Source organism: Delphinus delphis, chromosome 10, assembly GCF_949987515.2.
Source record: "Delphinus delphis chromosome 10, mDelDel1.2, whole genome shotgun sequence".
Lineage (NCBI taxonomy): Eukaryota > Metazoa > Chordata > Mammalia > Artiodactyla > Delphinidae > Delphinus > Delphinus delphis.
In genome coordinates, this window is record NC_082692.2 from 55,495,042 (window position 1) to 55,516,735 (window position 21,694).

At 43.8% G+C, this 21,694-nt stretch overlaps 1 protein-coding gene across 1 annotated transcript in view; it reads left to right on the forward strand.

The window, feature by feature from the left end:
* DCLK3 (doublecortin like kinase 3) overlaps nucleotides 1–21,694 on the forward strand; it is a 47,031-nt gene that overhangs the window by 18,959 nt on the left and 6,378 nt on the right. Inside the window, exon 5 of the mRNA XM_069541074.1 lies at nucleotides 11,373–13,266. Within this exon, the coding sequence (XP_069397175.1) occupies nucleotides 11,373–13,266 (1,894 nt within the window). The remainder of the gene's footprint in view (nucleotides 1–11,372; nucleotides 13,267–21,694) is intronic.

The window sequence follows — 21,694 nt, forward strand, 5'->3', positions numbered from 1 at the left end:
GCCAAAATAATAATAATAATAATAATAATAATTGCATCTTGAGGTTGTGTTTTCCCGGGACTCCCCAGTAGCACAATGCAGACAGAACCAGAAGTGCCATTCCTGTAGCTCCTAATTATGTTGGGAAGGAGAGGGACCGAGTTCTCACTCTGGCCCCAGATTACAGAGGCTTTAAGTGAGTTTGAGAACGCCTGGGCAGTGGGCTGCGCATGCGTGACGGTGGTGATAGAGGCTGAGCTGCACTGTCTTCACATCCTTTGTGTCCGCACCCTGGGATGGGGCCACTCCTGTGGAGCCTCTCTTGGATTCAGGGATGGAGTGTGCCCAGAGTGCTCTCCTAACCGCCGGGAATGAGGACAGCTTCTGAGCTAGGGTCTGCAGAAACTGGCTGGGCACAAGCATCCCAGAGCGTGCCCATCCCTCCCCCCGACCACTGCCCTCAGACTCTGGGTACCACAGGGCCTAGTCATCTGTCATTACACTCAAACTGCACAGTTTCACTATTTGGGACCCTGAGGTCTCATCACGACTTGCCTCTTTTGTCCTAAGTCACCACTCAACATGTGACCCACAGTGTCTGTCCTGTTCCAAGAGGACTGGTGTGTGTCTCCTGACATCCCATCTTGGACCTCCTTTGGGCCCCTCCTGAGCCCCCTTCCATAAACTCTCCTGCATCCCTAGGGTATTCACAGAATGTTCCTTTGTCCTCCTGATTCTCCCCTGAACCTTCCCTGAAATAGAGAATTCTTTTCCCTTTCCTTAGCCTGACAAATATGTATTGAGGGTCCCATTCTGTGAGAAGCACCCTAAGGAAAACAAATGAGAAGACTTAGTCCCTTTGCACACATGCAGCTGAAGGTTACCTTCCTTGGCATCCTTCCTGTTTCCTGAGGAAACATGAACTAGTGTGACTGCTGGAGACCTCTCTTCTCCTCTCTCAGCATCAACCCTCTCAGCCAAAAATGGAGGCAGATCAGAGAGACTATGAGAAGAAAGGAACAACAGATGTACATAAATAAATAGTTTAGCTGTAAACAGGACTGGTAAGCTCCCTCAGCATGTGGGAAGATCAGTACCAGCCACCACTTGTCATCTAATCGGACACCTGTGTCTAGATGGAAATCATCTCAGAACAGATTGTATGTTATAATTAAAAACCAAAAACACATTCTGTGTCAATATGCTGGGCCAAATTGCCCATGCTGGCACAACTGGACTTTCTGCTACAATTCAAATGCACTTAAAAATTATCATTTTGGGGGAGACCTTCAAGATGGTGGAGGAGTAAGACGTGGAGATCAGCTTCCTCCCCACAAATACATCAGAAATACATCTACATGTGGAACAACTCCTACAGAACACCTACTGAACGCTGGCAGAAGACCTCAGACTTCCCAAAAGGCAAGAAACTCCCCACATACCTGGGTAGGGCAAAAGGAAAAAAAAAAACAGAGACAAAAGAATAGGGATGGGACCTGCGTCTCAGGGAGGGAGCTGTGAAAGAGGAAAAGTTTCCACACTAGGAAGCCCCTTCACTGGCGGAGACGGTGGGTTGCCAGGGGGAAGCTTCGGAGCCACGGAGGAGAGCGCAACAACAGGGATGCAGAGGGCAAAGTGGAGAGATTCCCGCACAGAGGATCGGTGCCGACCAGCACTCACCAGCCTGAGAGGCTTGTCTGCTCACCCACCGGGACGGGTGGGGGCTGGGAGCTGAGACTTGAGCCTCGGAGGTCAGATCGCAGGGAGAGGACTGGGGTTGGCTGCGTGAACACAGGATGAAGGGGGCTAGTGCGCCACAGCCAGGCAGGAGGGAGTCCGGGAAAAAGTCTGGAACTGCCGAAGAGGCAAGAGACTTTTTCTTGCTGCTTTGTTTCCTGGTGCGGGAGGAGAGGGGATTCAGAGTGCCGCTTAAAGGAGCTCCAGAGATGGGCGCCAGCCGCGGCTAACAGCGTGGACCCCAGAGACGGGGCATGAAACACTAAGGCTGCTGCTGCAGCCACCAAGAAGCCTGTGTGCAAGCACAGGTCACCATCCACACCTCCCCTCCCGGGAACCTGTGCAGCCCGCCACTGCCAGGGTCCTGTGATCCAGGGACAACTTCCTGGAGAGAACACATGGCGCACCTCAGGCTGTTGCGATGTCATGCCGGCTTCTGCCTCCGCAGGCTCGCCCCGCATTCCATACCCCTCCCTCCCCCCGGCCTGAGTGAGCCAGAGCCCCCTAATCAGCTGCTGCTTTAACCCCGTCCTGTCTGAGCGAAGAACAGACGCCCTCAGGCGACCTACACGCAGAGGCGCAGAGGCGGGGCCAAATCCAAAGCTGAACCCCAGGAGCTGTGCAGACAAAGAAGAGAAAGGGAAATCTCTCCCAGCAGCCTCAGGAGCAGTGGATTAAATCTCCACAATCAACTTGATGTACCCTGCATCAGTGGAACACCTGAATAGACAACAAATCATCCCAAAATTGAGGCAGTGGACTTTGAGAGCAACTGTAGACTTGGGGTTTGCTTTCTGCATCTAATTTGTTTTTGGTTTTATGTTTATCTTAGTTTAGTATTTAGAGTTATTGTTCTAGGGTTTGTCTGTCTGTTTTTTTGTTTTTGTTTTTTAGTATAGTTTTTAGTGCTGGTTATTATTGGTGGATTTATTTTTTGGTTTGGTTGCTCTCTTCTTTCTTTTTTTTTCTTTTTTTAATTAATTTTTTTATTTTTAATAATTTTTAAGTTATTTTTTATTTTAATAACTTTATTTTATTTTATTTTTTTCTTTCTTTCTTTTTCTGCTCCTTTTTCTTCTGAGCCATGTGGCTGACAGGGTCTTGGTGCTCCAGTGGGGTGTCAGGTCTGTGCCTCTGAGGTGGGAGAGCCGAGTTCAGGACATTGGTCCACCAGAGACCACCCGGCTCCACATAATATCAAATGGCAGAAGCTCTCCCAGAGATCTCCATCTCAACACTAAGACCCAGTTCCACTCAATGACCAGGAAGCTACAGTGCTGGACACCCTATGCCAAACAACTAGCAAGACAGGAACACAACCCCACCCATTAGCACAGAGGCTGCCTAAAATCATAATAAGTTCAGAGACACCCCAAAACACACCACCAGACACTGTCCTGCCCACCAAAAAGACAAGATCCAGCCTCATCCACCAGAATACAGGCACTAGTTCCCTCCTCCAGGATGCCTACACAACCCACTAAACGAACCGTAGCCACTGGGGGCAGACACCAAAAACAACGGTAACTTCAAACCCGCAGCCTATGAAAAGGAAACCCCAAATACAGTAAGTTAAGCAAAATGAGAAGACAGAGAAACACACAGCAGATGAAGGAGCAAGGTAAAAACCCACCAGACCAAACAAATGAAGAGGAAATAGGTAGTCTACCTGAAAAAGAATTTAGAGTAATGATAGTAAAGATGATCCAAAATCTTGGAAATAGAATGGAGAAAATACAAGAAATGTTTAACAAGGACCTAGAAGAACTAAACAGCAAACAAACAATGATGAACAACACAATAAATGAAATTAAAAATTCTCTAGAAGGGGGCTTCCCTGGTGGCGCAGTGGTTAAGAACCCACCTGCCAATGCAGGGGACACAGGTTTGAGCCCTGGTCTGGGAAGATCCCACATGCCGTGGAGTGACTAAGCCCGTGCGCCACAACTACTGAGCCCAAGTGCCACAACTACTGAAGCCCACGTGCCTAGAGCCTGTGCTCTGCAACAAGAGAAGCCAGAGCAATGAGAAACCCGCGTACCGCACGAAGAGTAGCCTCCGCTCGATGCAACTAGAGAAAGCCCGCGTGCAGCAACAAAGACCCAATGCAGCCAAAAATAAATAAATAAATTTATTTAAAAATATTCTCTGGAAGGAATCAATAGTAGAATAACTGAGGCAGAAGAATGCATAAGTGATCTGGAAGATAAAACAGTGGAAATAACTACCTCAGAGCAGAATAAAGAAAAAAGAATGAAAAGAATTGAGGACAGTCTCAGAGACCTCTGGGACAACAATAAACACACCAACGTTAGAATTATAGGGGTCCCAGAAGAAGAGGAGAAAAAGAAAGGGACTCAGAAAATATTTGAAGAGATTATAATTGAAAACTTCCCTACTATGGGAAAGGAAATAGTCAATCAAGTCCAAGAAGCGCAGAGAGTCCCATACAGGATAAATCCAAGGAGAAATATGCCAAGACACATATTAATCAAACTGTCAAAAATTAAATACAAAGAAAAAATATTAAAAGCAGCAAGGGAAAAGCAACAAATAACATACAAGGGAGTCCCCATAAGGTTAACGGCTGATCTTTCAGCAGAAAAACTGCAAGCCAGAAGGGGTTGGCAGCACATATTTAAAGTGATGAAAGGGAAAAACCTACAACCAAGATTACTCTATCCATCAAGGATCTCATTCAGATTCGATGGAGAAATTAAAACCTTTACAGACAAGCAAAAGCTAAGAGAATTCAGCACCACCAAACCAGCCTTACAACAAATGCTAAAGGAACTTCTCTAGGCAGGAAACACAAGAGAAGGAAAAGACTTACAATAACAAACCCAAAACGATTAAGAAAATGGTAATGCGAACATATATATCGATAACTACCTTAAATGTAAATGGATTAAATGCTCCAACCAAAAGACATAGACTGGGTGAATGGATATAAAAACAAGACCTGTATATATACTGTCTACAAGAGACCCACTTCAGACCTAGGGACACATACAGACTGAAAGTGAGGGGATGGAAAAAGATATTCCATGCAAATGGAAACCAAAAGAAAGCTGGAGTAGCAATTCTCATATCAGATAAAATAGACTTTAAAATAAAGACTATTACAAGAGACAGAGAAGGACACTACATAATGATCAAGGGATCAATCCAAGAAGAAGATATAACAATTGTAAATATTTATGCACCCAACATAGGAGCACCTCATTACTTATCATAAGGCAAATGCTAACAGCCATAAAAGGGGAGATTGACAGTAACACATTCGTAGTAGGGGACTTTAGTGGGGTGCTAAAGATCATCCAAAATGAAAATAAATAAGGAAACACAAGATTTAAATGATACATTAAACAAGATAGACTTAATTGATATTTATAGGACATTCCATTCAAAAACAACAGAATACACTTTCCTCTCAAGTGCTCATGGAACATTCTCTGGATAGATCATATCCTGGGTCACAAATCAAGTCTTGGTAAATTTAAGAAAATTGAAATTGTATCAAGTATCTTTTCTGACCACACGCTATGAGACTAGATATCAATTACAGGAAAAAAATCTGTAAAAAATACAAACACATGGAGGCTAAACAATACACTACTACATAACCAAGAGATCACTGAAGAAATCAAAGAGGAAATCGAAAAATACCTAGAAACAAATGACAGTGAAAACATGACGACCCAAAACCTATGGGATGCAGCAAAAGCAGTTCTAAGAGGGAAGCTTATAGCAATACAATCCTACCTCAAGAAACAAGAAACATCTCAAATAAACGACCTAACCTTACACCTGAAGCAATTAGAGAAAGAAGAACAAAAAACCCCCAAAGTTAGCAGAAGGAAAGAAATCATAAATATCAGTTCAGAAATAAATGAAAAAGAAATGAACAAAGTAATAGCAAAGATCAATAAAACTAAAAGCTGGTTCTTTGAGAAGATAAACAAAATTGATAAACCATTAGCCAGACTCATTAGGAGAAAAAGGGAGAACACTCACATCAATAGAATTAGAAATGAAAAAGGAGAAGTAACAACTGACACTGCAGAAATACAAAGGATCATGGGAGACTACTACAAGCAACTCTATGCCCATAAAATGGACAACCTGGAAGAAATGGACAAATTCTTAGAAAAGCACAACTTTCCGAAACTGAACCAGGAAGAAATAGAAAATATAAACAGACCAATCACAAGCACTGAAATTGAGACTGTGATGAAAAATCTTCCAACAAACAAAAGCCCAGGATCAGATGGTTTCACAGGTGAATTCTATCAAACATTTAGAGAAGAGCTAACACCTAGCCTTCTCAAACTCTTCCAAAATATAGCAGAGGGAGGAACACTCCCAAACTCATTCTACGAGGCCACCATCACCCTGATACCAAAACCAGACAAAGATGTCACAAAGAAAGAAAACAACGGGCCAATATCACTGATGAACACAGTTGCAAAAATCCTCAACAAAATACTAGCAAACAGAATCCAACAGCACAGTAAAAGGATCATACACCATGATCAAGTGGGGTTTATCCCAGGAATGCAAAGATTCTTCAATATACACAAATCAATCAACGTGATACACCATATTAACAAATTGAAGGAGAAAAACCATATGATCATCACAATAGATACAGAAAAAGCTTTCAACAAAATTCAACACCCATTTATGATAAAAACTCTCCAGAAAGTAGGCATAAAGGGAACTTACCTCAACATAATAAAGGCCATATATGACAAACCCACAGCCAACATCATTCTCAATGGTGAAAAACTGAAACCATTTCCTCTAACATCAGGAACAAAACAAGGTTGTCCACTCTCACCACTGTTATTCAACATAGTTTTGGAAGTTTTAGCCACAGCAATCCAAGAAGAGAAAGAAATAAAAGGAATCCAAATCAGAAAAGAAGAAGTAAAGCTGTCACTGTTTGCAGATAACATGATACTCTACATAGAGAATCCTAAAGATGCTACCAGAAAACTACTAGAGCTAATCAATGAATTTGGTAAAGTAGCAGGATACAAAATTAATGCACAGAAATCTCTTGCATTCCGATACACTAATGGTGAAAAATCTGAAAGAGAAATTAAGGAAACACTCCCATTTACCATGGCAACAAAAAGAATAAAATACCTAGGAATAAACCTACCTAAGGAGACAAAAGACCTGTATGCAGAAAACTATAAGACACTGATGAAAGAAATTAAAGATGATACAAACAGATGGAGAGATATGCCATGTTCTTGGATTGGAAGAATCAACATTGTGAAAATGACTATACTACCCAAAGCAATCTACAATTCAATGCAATCCCTGTCAAACTACCAATGGCATTTTTTACAGAAGTAGAACAAAAAATTGCACAATTTGTTTGGAAACACAAAAGACCCTGAATAGCCAAAGCAATCTTGAGAGAAAAATGGGGCTGGAGGAATCAGGCTCCTGGAATTCAGACTATACTACAAAGCTACATTAATCAAGACAGTATGGTACTGGCACAAAAACAGAGATATACATCAATGGAACAGGATAGAAAGCCCAGAGGTAAACCCACACACATAAGGTCACCTTATTTTTGATAAAGGAGGCAAGAATATACAATGGAGAAAAGGCAGCCTCTTTAATAAGTTGTGCTGGGTAAACTGGACAGCTACATGTAAAAGAATGAAATTAGAACACTCCCTAACACCATACAGAAAAATAAACTCAAAATGGATTAAAGACCTAAATGTAAGGCCAGACACTATAAAACTCTCAGAGGAAAACATAGGCAGAACACTATGACATAAATCACAGCAAGATCCTTTTTGACCCACCTCCTAGAGAAATGGAAATAAAAACAAAAATAAACAAATGGGACCTAATGAAACTAAAAAGCTTTTGCACAGCAAAGGAGACCATTAACAAGATGAAAAGACAACCCTCAGAATGGGAGAAAATTTTTGCAAATGAAGCAACTGACAAAGGATTGATCTCCAAAATTTACAAGTAGCTCATGCAGCTCAATATCAAAAAAACAAACCAATCCAAAAATGGGCAGAAGACCTAAATAGACATTTCTCCAAAGAAGATATACAGATTGCCAACCAACACATGAAAGGATGCTCAACATCACTAATCATTAGAGAAATGCAAATCAAAACTACAATGAGATATCACCTCACACCAGTCAGAATGGCCATCATCAGAAATTCTGCAAGCAATAAATGCTGGAGAGGGTGTGGAGAAAAGGGAACATTCTTGCACTGTTCTTGGGAACGTAAATTGATACAACCACTATGGAGAACAGTATGGAGTTTCCTTAAAAAACTAAAAATAGAATTACCATATGATCCAGCAATCCCACTACTGGGCATATACCCTGAGAAAACCATAATTCAAAAAGAATCACGTACCACAGTGTTCATTGCAGCTCTATTTACAATAGCCAGGACATGGAAGCAACCTAAATGTCCATCAACAGATGAATGGTTAAAGAAGATGTGGCACATATACAATGGAATACTACTCAGCCATAAAAGGAAATGAAATTGAGTTATTTGTAATGAGGTGGATGGACCTAAAGTCTGTCATACAGAGTGAAGTAAGTCAGAAAGAGAAAAACAAATACCATATGGTAACACATATATATGGCATCTAAAAAAAAAAAATTGGTTCTGAAGAACCTAGGGGCAGGACAGGGATAAAGATGCAAACGTAGAGAATGGACTTGAGGAAACGTGGAGGGGGAAGAGTAAGCTGGGATGAAGTGAGAGAGTGGCATGGACATATACACACCACCAAATGTAAAATAGATAGCTAGTAGGAAGCAGCTGCATAGCACAAGGAGATCAGCTCGGTGCTTTGTGACCACCTAGAGGGGTGGGATAGGGAGGGTGGGAGGGAGACGCAAGAGGGAGGACATATGGGGATATATGTATATGTATAGCTGATTCACTTTGTTATAAAGCAGAAACTAACACACCATTGTAAAGCAGTTATCCTCCAATAAAGATGTTAAAAAAATTATCATTTTTATCTTCTTTTTAAAGGAAGCATAAATGGCAGATTGCTGCACGCAGGATATGACATACGGATCCTGTGGGGCAACTTTAATAATTAACCACTCTCATGGTTTAACTGAATCCCACATTCTGTCATTTTCCTGTTTCCTTTCCTGACCTGGACAAGAAAAGGAGATTGAACCACTTTTGTCTCAAGTACAGTCACACCTTGGAGCTGTCGCAGGTTTGGTTCCTGAGCACTGCAATAAAGCGAATATCCCAATAAAGGAAGTTACACAATTTTTTGATTTTGCAGTGCATATTAAAGTTTTGTTTACACTCTAGTCTATTTGTTACACCATAGTCTATTAAGTGTGCAATAGCATTATGTCTTAAAAAACAATGTACAGATGGACCTAGAGAGTGTCGTACAGAGTTAAGTAAGTCAGAAAGAGAAAAACAAGTACCATATATTAACACATATATGTGGAATCTAGAAAAATGGTATAGATGATCTTATTTGCAAAGCAGAAATAGAGAGACAGGCATAGAGAACAAATGTATGGATACCAAGGGGGAAAGGGGATGGGGTGGGAGGAATTGGGAGATTGGGATTGACACCTGTACACTATTGATACTATGTATAAAATAGGGAACTCTACTTAATGCACTGTGGTGACCTAAATGGGAAGGAAATCCAGAAAAGTGGGGATATATATATAAGTATAGCTGATTCATTTTGCTGTACAGTAGAAATTAACAGAACATTGTAAAGCAACTATACTCCAACAAAAATTAATTTAAAAAAAGAAAGTATAAATTGGGAAAAAAGACAATGTACATACATTAATATAAAAATACCTTGTTGGTAAAAAATGCTAACCATCATCTGAGCCTTCAGTGAGTCATAGGAGTAACATCTAAGATCCCTGATCACAGATCACCATCACAAATATAACAATAATGACCAAACTTGAAATATTGTGAGAGTTACCAAAATGTGACATAGAGACACGAAGGGAGCAAATGCTATTTGGAAAAATAGCCGATAGACTTGCTTGACCCAGGGTTGCCACAAACCTTCAGCTGATAAAAAATGCAGTATCTTCAAAGCATAATAAAGTGAAACACAGTAAAATGAGGTAAGGCTGGGTACATTTGACCAGGAAATACAGAGTCTTGTTTTATTCATTTTATCAGGAAACACCATGAGAATGAACACATTCTCATTATTAATATAATATTAATATGACCTTGGTTTCTTTCTTTCCTTTTTTTAATACCAAAAGGAAAAACCATTTGGAGAAGACCACCTTGTCATGTTGGCCCATGAGTTCCTTTGCTACCAAAATGAAATGATCATACAAAAGAGATATTAAGATCATAAGGACAGGGGACTTCCCTGGTGGTCCAGTGGTTAAGACCCCGTGCTTCCAATGCAGGGGGCACGGGTTTGTCCCTTGTTGAGGAGCTAGGATCCGATATGCCATGTGGCAAAAAATTTGACATAAAGTAATTGCAAAAAAAAAAGGGAAATAAATTTGAACTGTAGAAATAAAATCTACATTTAAAAAAATCATAAGGACAATATTAATAACTGGCTATCACTGTGCCCTTTCTGTGTGTCAAGCACTCCTTCAAGTGAATCATAATCATTTTCTCATTTACTCTTCACAAAAATCCTGGGAGGAAGGTGTTATCATTCTCACTTCATAGATGGAAAAACAGAACGTGGGTAATTTGTCCAAGTTCACGCAAAGAATCAGTGGCCATGCCAGGATTCAAATCCATATCTGTCTCAAATTCTGTGATCATAACCTCTTCACATCTTGCCTCACCCTGAGTGCGTTGAAAGTCAAGCTGAGAAAACTGTTCGTGGCAAAGAAGTGGGTAAGATTTGGATTCTTTAGTGGTGAGGGGAAATCTGGAAGGCAATAGATACGTATATGTTTGTGTGCCTGGGTCACTTTACTGTGTACCTGAAACTAACACAACACTGTGGATTAACTATACTTTAATTTTTAAAAAATGGAAAAGATAAAAATAAAGCCTTATTGACTTAGCAGGGAAAAAAAAAAGATTTGGATTTTTTAAAGTTCCAGAAAGTTCTGACCTCTTGTTGGTATTTCCTGGGCAGCAAACGTTGGACCTTTTATCTCAGCTGTAGATTCTTGAAGCTCAGCTTACTTTAGGGTAGCGGGAGTTGCATCCAGGGTTAGGCCTTGCCTGGAAGGGGACCCCAAGGCGTGGTCCGCCCTGCTCCCCGTAAGGCCTGAGGAGGCACCTCAGGCCCAGTGCCAACTCCATTCTGCACTCCTGGTCTCTCTTGGCCTAACTGGTAAAGGCTCCACTGTTTCAAGCAGATCCTCAACGAGCACACTTCTAACTTGTAACAGCATCAGTCTTCTTTAGTAAAGGTTTGGTGAAGGTCAGAGGCTTTTTTTTTTTTTTTTTTTTTTTTTTTTTTTGCGGTACGCGGGCCTCTCACTGCTGTGGCCTCTCCCGTTGTGGAGCACAGGCTCCGGACGCACAGGCTCAGCGGCCATGGCTCACGGGCCCAGCCACTCCGTGACATGTGGGATCTTCCCGGACCGGGGCACGAGCCCGTGTCCCCTGTATCAGCAGGCGGACTCTCAACCACTGTGCCACCAGGGAAGACCCCAGAAGGCTGTTTGAACCCCTTGGACTAATACTGTTTTGTCCTTTTTCCCCTGCAGGACATCGAGGTCTCTGTGAACATTCTCTAAAATGTTTAAGCTCGAAAATCACGGAGCGGAAGCTGCAGGGCACGTGGCTGCCTGCTGGCCCAGGGAGCCTGGAGAAACCATTCCTGGGGCCTCGAGGCTCCTTGGTGCCCATGTTCAGCCCCCAGGGTAGCCTTCACCCTGTCCACGCTGACAGCAGCCTGCTGAAGCCCAGGGTCGTGACCGTGGTCAAGCTGGGTGGGCAACCCCTCCGCAAGATCACGCTGCTCCTCAATAGACGGTCGGTGCAGACCTTCGAGCAGCTCTTGGCCGACGTCTCAGAGGCCCTGGGCTTTCCCAGATGGAAGAGTGACCGTGTGAGGAAGCTGTTCAACCTCAAGGGCAGGGAAATCAGGAGTGTGTCCGATTTCTTCAGGGAAGGGGATGCTTTCATAGCCGTGGGCAAAGAGCCACTGACGCTGAAGAACATCCAGGTGGCTATAGAGGAACTGTACCCCAGCAAAGCCCGGGCCCTGACCTTGACCCAGCACAGCCGGGTCCCCTCTCCAAGGCTGAGAAGCAGGCTTTATAGCAAGGCTCTGAAAGGGGGTCACCACTGTGGGGAGACCGAGACCACCAAGAGCTGCGGTGAGGCTGCCAGGTCCCAGGCTGCCATCAGACATCAGGGGAGGACCCCTGTGGAGGACAGGGTGAGGGGGAAGTGGGAGCCTGAACCCAGCAGCAAGGTGCCCAGGGATGCCACCCTGGAGAGGCATGCTAGCGGAGAGAAGCACCTGGGGGTGGAGATTGAAAAGACGTCGGGGGAAATAATCAGGTGTGAGAAGTGTAAGCGGGAAAGAGAGCTCCAGCAGAGCCTGCAGAGGGAGCGGCTCTCTCTGGGCACCAGCGAGCTGGACCTGGGCAGGTGCCCCAGCTATGACGTAGAGAGGCTGGTGAGGGCCAGGAGCTGCAGGAGGTCCCCTGAGGAGAAGCCCCAGGGTGGGGAGGAAGGTTGGAAGGAGGGCACCCGGAGCAGTCCCGGGCACCCGCCTCAGGATCCGAGGAGACCCAGCAAAAGCACTGACAAGAAAGACGACCAAGACCCAGGAGGCCAGGAAGGTCATGGCCCAGCAGCAGCCAAGGCCAAGAGGGACGTTGTCGGGGAAGCCCAGCCCATAAGAGAGGAGAAAGACAGCAGGACCGTAGGCAGGAGCAAGCAGGGAGGCTGGCTGCGGAGGGAGCATCCTGCCGACCTCGACACAGAGAAGCTCCCCAGGACCAGAGGGGATGCGCAGGAGGCGGAAAAGGAGAAAAAGCCGGGTGCGTCTGGAGGGAGGAGGATGGTTTCCCGAGATAAGCCGCCGGCCAGGGTAGAAAAGGAGCCCAAGACGAGGCCGGAGGAAAGCAAGGCGGAGCGGCCGGGCGGCAGGAGGCGGCGGCCCGCGGGCATCCTGGCGGCCGATGTGCGCAAGCAGTACGAGCCGGGCCGCGTGATCGGGGACGGGAACTTCGCGGTGGTGAAGGAGTGCAGGCACCGCGGCACCCAGCAGGCCTACGCCATGAAGATCATAGACAAGTCCAAGCTCAAGGGGAAGGAGGACATGGTCGACAGCGAGATCCTGATCATCCAGAGCCTCTCTCACCCCAACATCGTGAAACTGCATCAAGTGTATGAAACGGACGCAGAGATCTACCTGATCATGGAGTACGTGCAGGGAGGGGACCTTTTCGATGCCATCATAGAAAGTGTGAAGTTCCCGGAGCGCGACGCTGCCCTCATGCTCATGGACTTGTGCAAGGCGCTCGTTCACATGCACGACAAGAGCATAGTCCACCGGGACCTCAAGCCGGAAAACCTGCTGGTAAGCCCCGCCCTGGCTGCGGTGGAAGAGGGAGGTTATAAAACGTGGGATACCGGAAGTCCGAACGGGCTCCTGCTCTGGTACCCTTGTGCGCTAGAACATTTACCTTTATGGTCTTTTTTTTTTTTTTTTTAACATATTCGTTTCAGTATTTAAAACTTTGGTTGTAGTTCATAAATTGCAGAGATAAATGGGTTTTGATTAAATTATTGAGAAAGAAGCCTTCCAGTTTAAACAAAATGGAAACTGTTTCCTCGTACCTGGGAGAAAAATATTTTCACCTTGACAGTGATCAGGTGGACTTCATTTCTTGGGCATTTGCACATCCTCTGACCTAGGTGCTAGGGGTGTCTGCTGGTAGCAGCTCTCCCTGCAGGCTTTGAGCCCACCCTCCCACCAAAAGTCCCCCTGGCCATTTTGCAGAAGAGGTCTTGCCGCAGGAATTCAAAAGGCTCAGTACTGGGAATTCCCAGTCGGTCCAGTGGTTAGGACTGCAAGCTTCCACTGCAGGGGGCCTGGGTTCGATCCCTGGCTGGGGAACTAAGATCCCGAAAGCCTCTAGCATCAGTCCTTTCATCTCTCTGGGCCTTTGTTTCCTCACTTATAAAAGAGAAATAGTAATAGTACCTGTCTTAGAAGGTTGAGGGAGGATTGAGCACGGGAGCTGGCCTGGCACACACAGCTCAGCTGTTCTGTTTTTGGATGTAAACAATCTCCCAAAGCACCAACATCAAATAAGGACACTCTAGGACCATGATGGATCCAGGCAAAAGCAAGACCTCTTCATCATCATGTCCAAATCCAGATAAGAACAAGATTGTCCAGACCACAAATGGGGCTACATTTTCCCTTTTGGGTGACTATGATTCACTGCCCCACCTTCCTCCCACCTTCTAGATAAGAATTACCAAAATGCCCAATCATAGAAATACCCTCACTTCCTGACAGTATCCAGTTCAGAGCAAAATCCTGCTTTCATGAACCCTCTCCCAAGTCACCTAACACGATCCACCTCTTACAAGTTCATTGAACACCCTCTCACTTAGATGCCTGGATCCCCAAGGTGTTGGGGATCTCCCTTGTTGCAATGAGTCAGTCAACCCAGTGTGTTCCTGAATTTCAAGTGTGTTCCTGGTGGGCTTCGTTAGGACAGTGCACTTCACGTGTTCCCTCTCTGGCCCCTTTGTCCCACTTTCTTCTTTGTAGCCCCAGTCACCACCTGATATGTTCCATATTTATTCTTCTATTTTCTTTTTCCTCCTCCTGGAAAGTTCTATGACCCCAGGAACATTGTTTTATTCAGACTGTACCTTGAAAACGACATCAGTTCTGTCACATAGTGGAGATTCAATAAATATCAGTTGGATGAAAGAATGAGTACAGACCCCAGCATGCTGCCTGGCAAATGGCAAGCATTCCATCAGTGGCAGCTTCTCTCATTATTACTATGTTAGGAATGAGTCTGATATTAAGGTGGACATCATGAGGAAGAATCCAAAGCCAGATTGCTGCACATGAAGCCGTAGTAAATGGAGACAGTGATCTTCGTGAGCCAGTTTTTTTTTTTTTTTTTTTTTTTGAGCAGGGGTGTGCGGTGGAGGGGAAAGGAGTTAACCTGTTTCCTTTAATTTCATGGCTGTAGAGCCAGCCTGGAAACATCATCCCAGTACATTCATCTGCCTGTAAGCTGCTCCCACAAGCAGAATGATGAGTGAGTCGAGCTAATTATCTGGTGAAGTGAGGTCTACATTGACCCCTAAATCAAGCAGCCTTGTTTTGGTCCAGATTCATAGAATTGCAGATCATTGACTGGTTGCCTGAATGACCAGGGAATAAATCTCCCTTTGAAGAATTTCATTTTTGTTTTTTGGGGTTTTTGGCCGCACTGCACAGCTTGCAGGATCTCAGTTCCCCGACCAGGGACTGAACCCAGGCCCACGGCCGTGAAAGTGCCGAGTCCTAAGCACTGGACCACCAGGGAATTCCCTAAGAATTCCATTTTTAAATCATATTTTAAAACAATTTTTTTTAATTTATTTATTTTATTTTTGGCTGTGTTGGGTCTTTGTTGCTGCACGTAGGCTTTTCTCTAGTTGCGGCAAGCGGGGGCTACTCTTCACTGTGGTGCACAGGCTTCTCGTTGTGGTGGCTTCTCTTGCTGTGGAGCACGAGCTCTAGGCGCTCAGGCTTCAGTAGTTGTGGCACTCGGGCCCAGTGGTTGTAGCTCACGGGCTCTAGAGTGCAGGCTCGGTAGTTGTGGAGCACAGGCTTAGTTGCTCCACGGCATGTGGGATCTTCTCGGACCAGGGCTCGAACCCTTATCCCCTGCGTTGGCAGGCAGATTCTTAGCCACTGTGCCACCAGGGAAGCCCAAGAATTCCATTTTTGCATGAGCTAAGTGTTCTCATCCTTTTTTCACTTGCTTTTTGTTTCTGTCTTTTGGGTCTGAGCCCAAGTTTTCCCCATGTGTGATGTGCCGGACCCTGTTTACAATGGCACTTTGGAATCATGACAGAGCAGTGTTCTTTACAGATCCTCTGATGTTTTCACCAAATTGTGTAAGCAGGAGGAATTCTGACTAGAGGCCTGGGTGGGTCCCATGAACAGAACACTTTGGGCCTGTGCTTAATAAAGCATCGGAACAGTGATACATGTTCTCAAGGATGTGGAGTGAGATCCTTTACCCTATAGGATCGTTTTCTTTTGGGGACAGTCATCTGAGCTTGCATTTTCTCCACAAGGTCCTGGAACCAATCTGTCGAGCTGGCCCATCTCTTGGGCAATAGAGACTCTCACTTGTGTTAAGGGATTGACTTGTCAGCAGTTTTTAAAATGGAGAAAGTCAGCACTTGCAGGTGGCACGTAGAGATTTGCTTCAGGAAATAAAAGATTGCAAGGAATACATTTAGTGTGGACAAGCTAGCTGCCTCTGAGAAGTCATTTGGCAACACCTTCATGGATTTAAATGTCAGTTCATATGTGTTTTAGTGCCCTTAAAGGCAGTGAAGTGTGTGTGTGTGTGTGTGTGTGTCCTGAGAGAGAGCAAAAACTGCAGCGGAGCTATAATTTTTCAGTCTAATACATGAATTGTTTATTGGTGTTAATTGTAATTGATATTTCAACCCTTTTTTTCTGATTTTAAAGAAATCACTTTTTTTATTGTATCATTTTTTTACATTTTTTTGACTTTTTTTTTACTTTTTTTTACATTTTTTTCCACTTTTTTATTGTATCTTTTTTTTTACATCTTTATTGGAGTTTAATTGCTTTACAATGTTGTGTTAGTTTCTGCTTTATAACAAAGTGAATCAGCTATATGTATACATATATCCCCATATCCCCTCCCTCTTGCGTCTCCCTCCCACCCTCCCTATCCCACCCCTCTAGGTGGTCACAAAGCACCAAGCAAGAAAGCCTACTTTTTGTTTTTTTAAATAAAAACTTTCTTTCGTGGTGGCAAGTCTCCTTCAGAAGCTGCAAAAAGCTACAGATCTGAGCCACCTTTGGTGGCATAGGGTAACATCTTTTCTGTCTTGTGGATAATCTGTCAGCTGGTGTTTTTCAGACTGAGTGGGCCTGTCACATTTCTAAATCGTGTCTGTCCTTTTTCCAGATGAGTAAAGTTGAATATATTGTTATGTCAGACTTTAAATGCTACCCAACATAAGTTCTTTGTGGTTTTTCAGACAAAGATCTGGGGAGTGTTGGATTTGACAATAGACTCATTGTCTGAGTTTAGAAAGGTGTCATCTCTAAACCTGTTGTTAGGATAATTATGTTGCAAACTCGGCTGGTCTTCTGAGAGTTAATATTAGTAAATATCACCATGGTGACTACTGTCCATCAATTAATGTTCTTTAGTTGACTTTAATTTAGTGTTCCGCTCTTGTGCTGACTTCTGTATTATCAAAATAATTGTTTCTTCCTTTAATGGATGGCTACTGTCTGTATCAATACTTTGCTAAACTTAGGAGACTGATGATGTTAGAACTAACTTTTGATTACATGGCTGAGTGTGGCTGCTTTTAGAGACTTCCAGAATGTGCTAGGAGCTCTTAATGGATCTAGCAAGCTTACCATGTTGTTTTCACCAGCAGAAATATTTATATCTGATAATTGGGCCCTAGATTAAAATTTTAGGCCTGTATTACTGAGCTTATCTATTTCTAGTGATCACATTTCCTGATAAGATGCTAGTGCTCCTCTTCCCTTAGGGCTATTTAGACTCCTGAAATCTTGCAAAGAAAATTTTCATTATGAGAATTTCCAGCTTGAAGAAATATCAGTGTTAATTGCTTCTTCTGCCAGCATGTGCTCCCTTGGAGAGGTTGGAATGTGCTGTGTGGTGTTGACTGGGCCCTAAGCAAACAGGAGCCAGAGAGGTGATGATGTGTAGACACCAAAGGCATGTCACAGGCCAGTAATGTGACAGGTCCCGGGAAAACTTTGTCCCCACTGATTTTTTCAGTCATTCTTTGTATTACGCTATCTTTTGCTGTTGAAATGTGAATTGATTTTAGGCATTGGCATTTCCATGTGAATTGGTTTCTAAGATCATTTCCGTCCTCATGGCCAGTTGGAAATGGAAACTTGGAGGGAGAAGGCCAGAGGAAGTATGAAGGATCAAGTAAGAAGATGACAAAGATAAATAAGCTCTACCCCTTTTCTTAGGGGGAGCCAGCCGCTTGCTGTTTGGTCTGTACTCTGCTTCCATCTGCTGTTCAGAGATGATCATTGAAAGATCACATTTAAATTGATGTGCCCTTGAAGGAGAGGAGGCTGTTAATGGCTCAGAAAAGGAAAGATTCCTTTTGAAGCTTTGAGACTGTCCAGATGTGATCTGGCTGCTTATGTAAATGTAGATTGTCTGGATTCAAAGCAGGGTACTTTGGTGTGGCTAGAAAAAGGGATGATGGATGCAGATGGACCAAGAGTCATTAAAGTACCATGTAAATTAATCTCTAACACCCTTTCAGTTAGAGGGCAATTGAAAACGAGCCCCAGAAGGAATGTGACCCAGAGCAGTGAATTTAGATAAACCTGTAGCTAGAGACACGGAGATGTGGGGTGAGGACAAGGTCAGATGTGTGCACTGGGGCTGTGGCGTCGAAGTGGGTCATTTAGTGGGGTCTTTGCCTTGATGGCCACCCAGTGCCTAGTCAGCTGAGGGTACCGAGGCTCACTGATTTGTTCAAATCATACGTGGTATATGGTGTTCATTTCTGGGCATTCTTTGTTAAAAGAGGCGTCAATTAAATAGGGATTATCTAGAACTTTACAGTGCACAAGAATCGCCCTGGGGTCTCACAGAGATGCAGTTCTGTTCAGTGGATCCTGGGTAGCCTGAGGTCTCCATCAAGCTCACAAGTGATGCTTGTCTGCTGGTTCAAGAGCTGTACTTAGCGTAGGGAGGAGCGAGAAGGGGATGATGGGTCAGGAGACCTGATCCTATAAGGATAAGCTTGAGGATTCTCGGATGTGAACTTAGAGAAGCAGCATTGGTACCACCTGGGAGCCTGTTAGAGAAACCAGAAGCACCCTGGGGGGAATCCTGGTACTTGTTGCCCATCTTTGGCAGTGGTGTGTCCTTCCCAGAGGGCAGATTTAGAAAAAAGGGGTGGAGGTGGAATTCTGGATCAACGTGGGGTGAACCTACTCACAAGTTAATCTGACTATGATCTGGATGGTCTGCCATGTGAAACTATGGGATCTTTTCCATCTTGAGATTTCAACCAGAGGTGAATGATAGTCTGGTGGGAAGATGTTGTAGACAAGTTTCCTGTTTGGGTGGAGACTTTGATGGTTTCACAAGTTCCACACAATGTAAATTGGTGCAGCCACTATGGAGAACCGTATGGAGGTTCCTTAAAAAACTAAAAATAGAACTACCATATGATCCAGCAATCCCACTCCTGGGTGTAGATCCAGGAAAGATGAATTCTCTAATTTGAAAAGATACGTGCACCCCAAAGTTCATAGCAGCACTATTTACAGTAGCCAAGAAGCAACCCAAATGGCCATTGACAGATGAATGGATAAAGATGATGTGGTACATATATAAAATGGAATATTACTCAGCCATAAAAAAAAGGCTGAAATAATGCCATTTGCAGCAACATGGACGGACCTAGAGATGATCATGCTAAGTGAAGAAATTCAGACAGAGAAAGACAAATATCATATGATATCACTTACATGCAGAATCAAAAATATGATACAAATGGACTTATTTATAAAACAGAAACAGACTCACAGACTTAGAAAACAAACTTATGGTTACCAAAGGGGAAAGGGTGGGGGGAGGGATAAATTAGGAGTTTGGGATTAACAGATACACACTAATATATATAAAACAGACAACCAACAAGGTCCTACACAGGGAACTATATGCAGTATCTTGCAATGAACTATAATGGAAAAGAATATGAAAAAGAATATATATACATATATATATATGTATATATATATATATATACACAACTGAATCACTTTGCTGTACACCAGAATCTAACACAACATTGTCCATCAACTATACTTAAATTAAAAAAAAAAAGTTGCACAAATACCAGAAGGAAGAGTTATTCCAGGAGGATGTCAGTCATTTGAATTCAAGGATTAAGATAAGAACTGTTTCGAAGCCAAGAATGTGAGGTGCCTGTTGGAAAACAAAAAACCAAAAAAAACAAAAAGAAAATTCACACTGTCAGTGTGTGACCCTAGATGTAGTTAAGCTGCTCGTGTAGGCGAAGTAAATAAGTCTCAAGTCACACTGACAGCTCTGAAAAATGTTACATAAAACCCGGGACTTCCCTGGTGGTGCAGTGGTTAGGACTCCACACTCCCAATTCAGGGGGCCTGGGTTCGATCCCTGCTTGGGGAGCTCGATCCCACATGCAGGCCGCAACTAAGAGTTCACATGCCACAACTAAGGAGCCCACCTGCTGCAACTATGGAGCACACATGATGCAACTAAGGAGCCCGCCTGTTGCAACTAAGATCTGGCACAACCAAATACATAAAATAAATTAAAAGATAAAATAAATTTTTAAAAATGTTACATAACTCCTGACAGCAGAGGCTGGAGACAGAAGAATTAAAAACACAGAACATTCTCACTTTCTGGAAGGAACAAATGACTCTGTGGATCCTAACCACCCTTGGGTTCTGCTATGGGTCTCATCATCCTGAGACTCAAAGAGAAAAGCTATGGAGACAAGAAGCAGTGTAATATTATTTCAGGAAGGCCATAAAATAATTTTTAAAAACAGATTTGGTATTTGAAAATGTATCCTGGGCTTTCCTGGTGGCGCAGTGGTTGAGAGTCCGCCTGCCGATGCAGGGGACACGGGTTCGTGCCCCGGTCTGGGAAGATCCCACATGCCGCGGAGCGGCTGGGCCTGTGAGCCATGGCCGCTGAGCCTGCGCGTCTGGAGCCCGTGCTCCGCAACGGGAGAGGCCACAGCAGAGAGGCCCGCGTACCGCAAAAAAAAAAAAAAAAAGAAAAAAGAAAATGTATCCATCAGCATCTGGACATTTAACATAATACATTTTCAAAATAAATATCATGAAAAACTTCAAAATAGCTAAAAGGCCAAGTCTCCATCATGTTTCATCTGCTCCTGACTCAGTGGACTCGGGTTTTGGAATCAGGGGTTGGGGGGATGGGGGGTTTGAGGAAGGAAATGCTCGTCATTTTGCATAGGGATTCATAGTTTATTTTGGTGTATTCAATCAGCCAAATGCTTTTAATACTGATCATTTGGTTGGGAATATTTACAAATATTTGTGAGGGACAGATTTTTTCAGCAGTCACCCAGCAAATGGGACTCATGTAGATGGTCCATCTGGAAACTTAAGGCAGCACACATTTTTTTTTTGTCCTTGCCTTCCAAAGTAGATTTTCTAGTGTAAATTATTCTAATAATTACCTCTCCAGTCTCCTTTAGGGCTCTGTCTGTCTCGATACACAGACCAAAGCAGAAGTGTGTTTTAGTTTTACATCTATGATTTCCATTAGGTTAGGTTAATTATGAAGATATTGATTAGATTGCCTGGCAGTGACTTGGGCTCAGTAGTTAAGACACATTCTGCTTACAGAGATGTAAACTCTGGCAGGAACCAAAGCAGGTTTGGAGCACTTACCCTTGGCGGAGGAGATCGGGGAGTGGCTGCCCACCCTGCATTTTCGGGTGTGGGTCTGATGCAGCACAGGGAGAACCAGAGCCCTGCCTAATGCCCTCCAGCCCCCCAAGTGCTGGTCGGTGCATTGGGAACCTTGGCCCCCGTTCCAGTGAGGATGCAAGGGCGTGCACCTGCAGACAGGTTGATAATTTCTCCTGTAGCCCTGGTGGCTCCATTGAGTCACACTTGGATGAGATCACCCAGGCTAATCCCAGTGAGTTTCCCATAGCGCTGAAATTAGCCACTC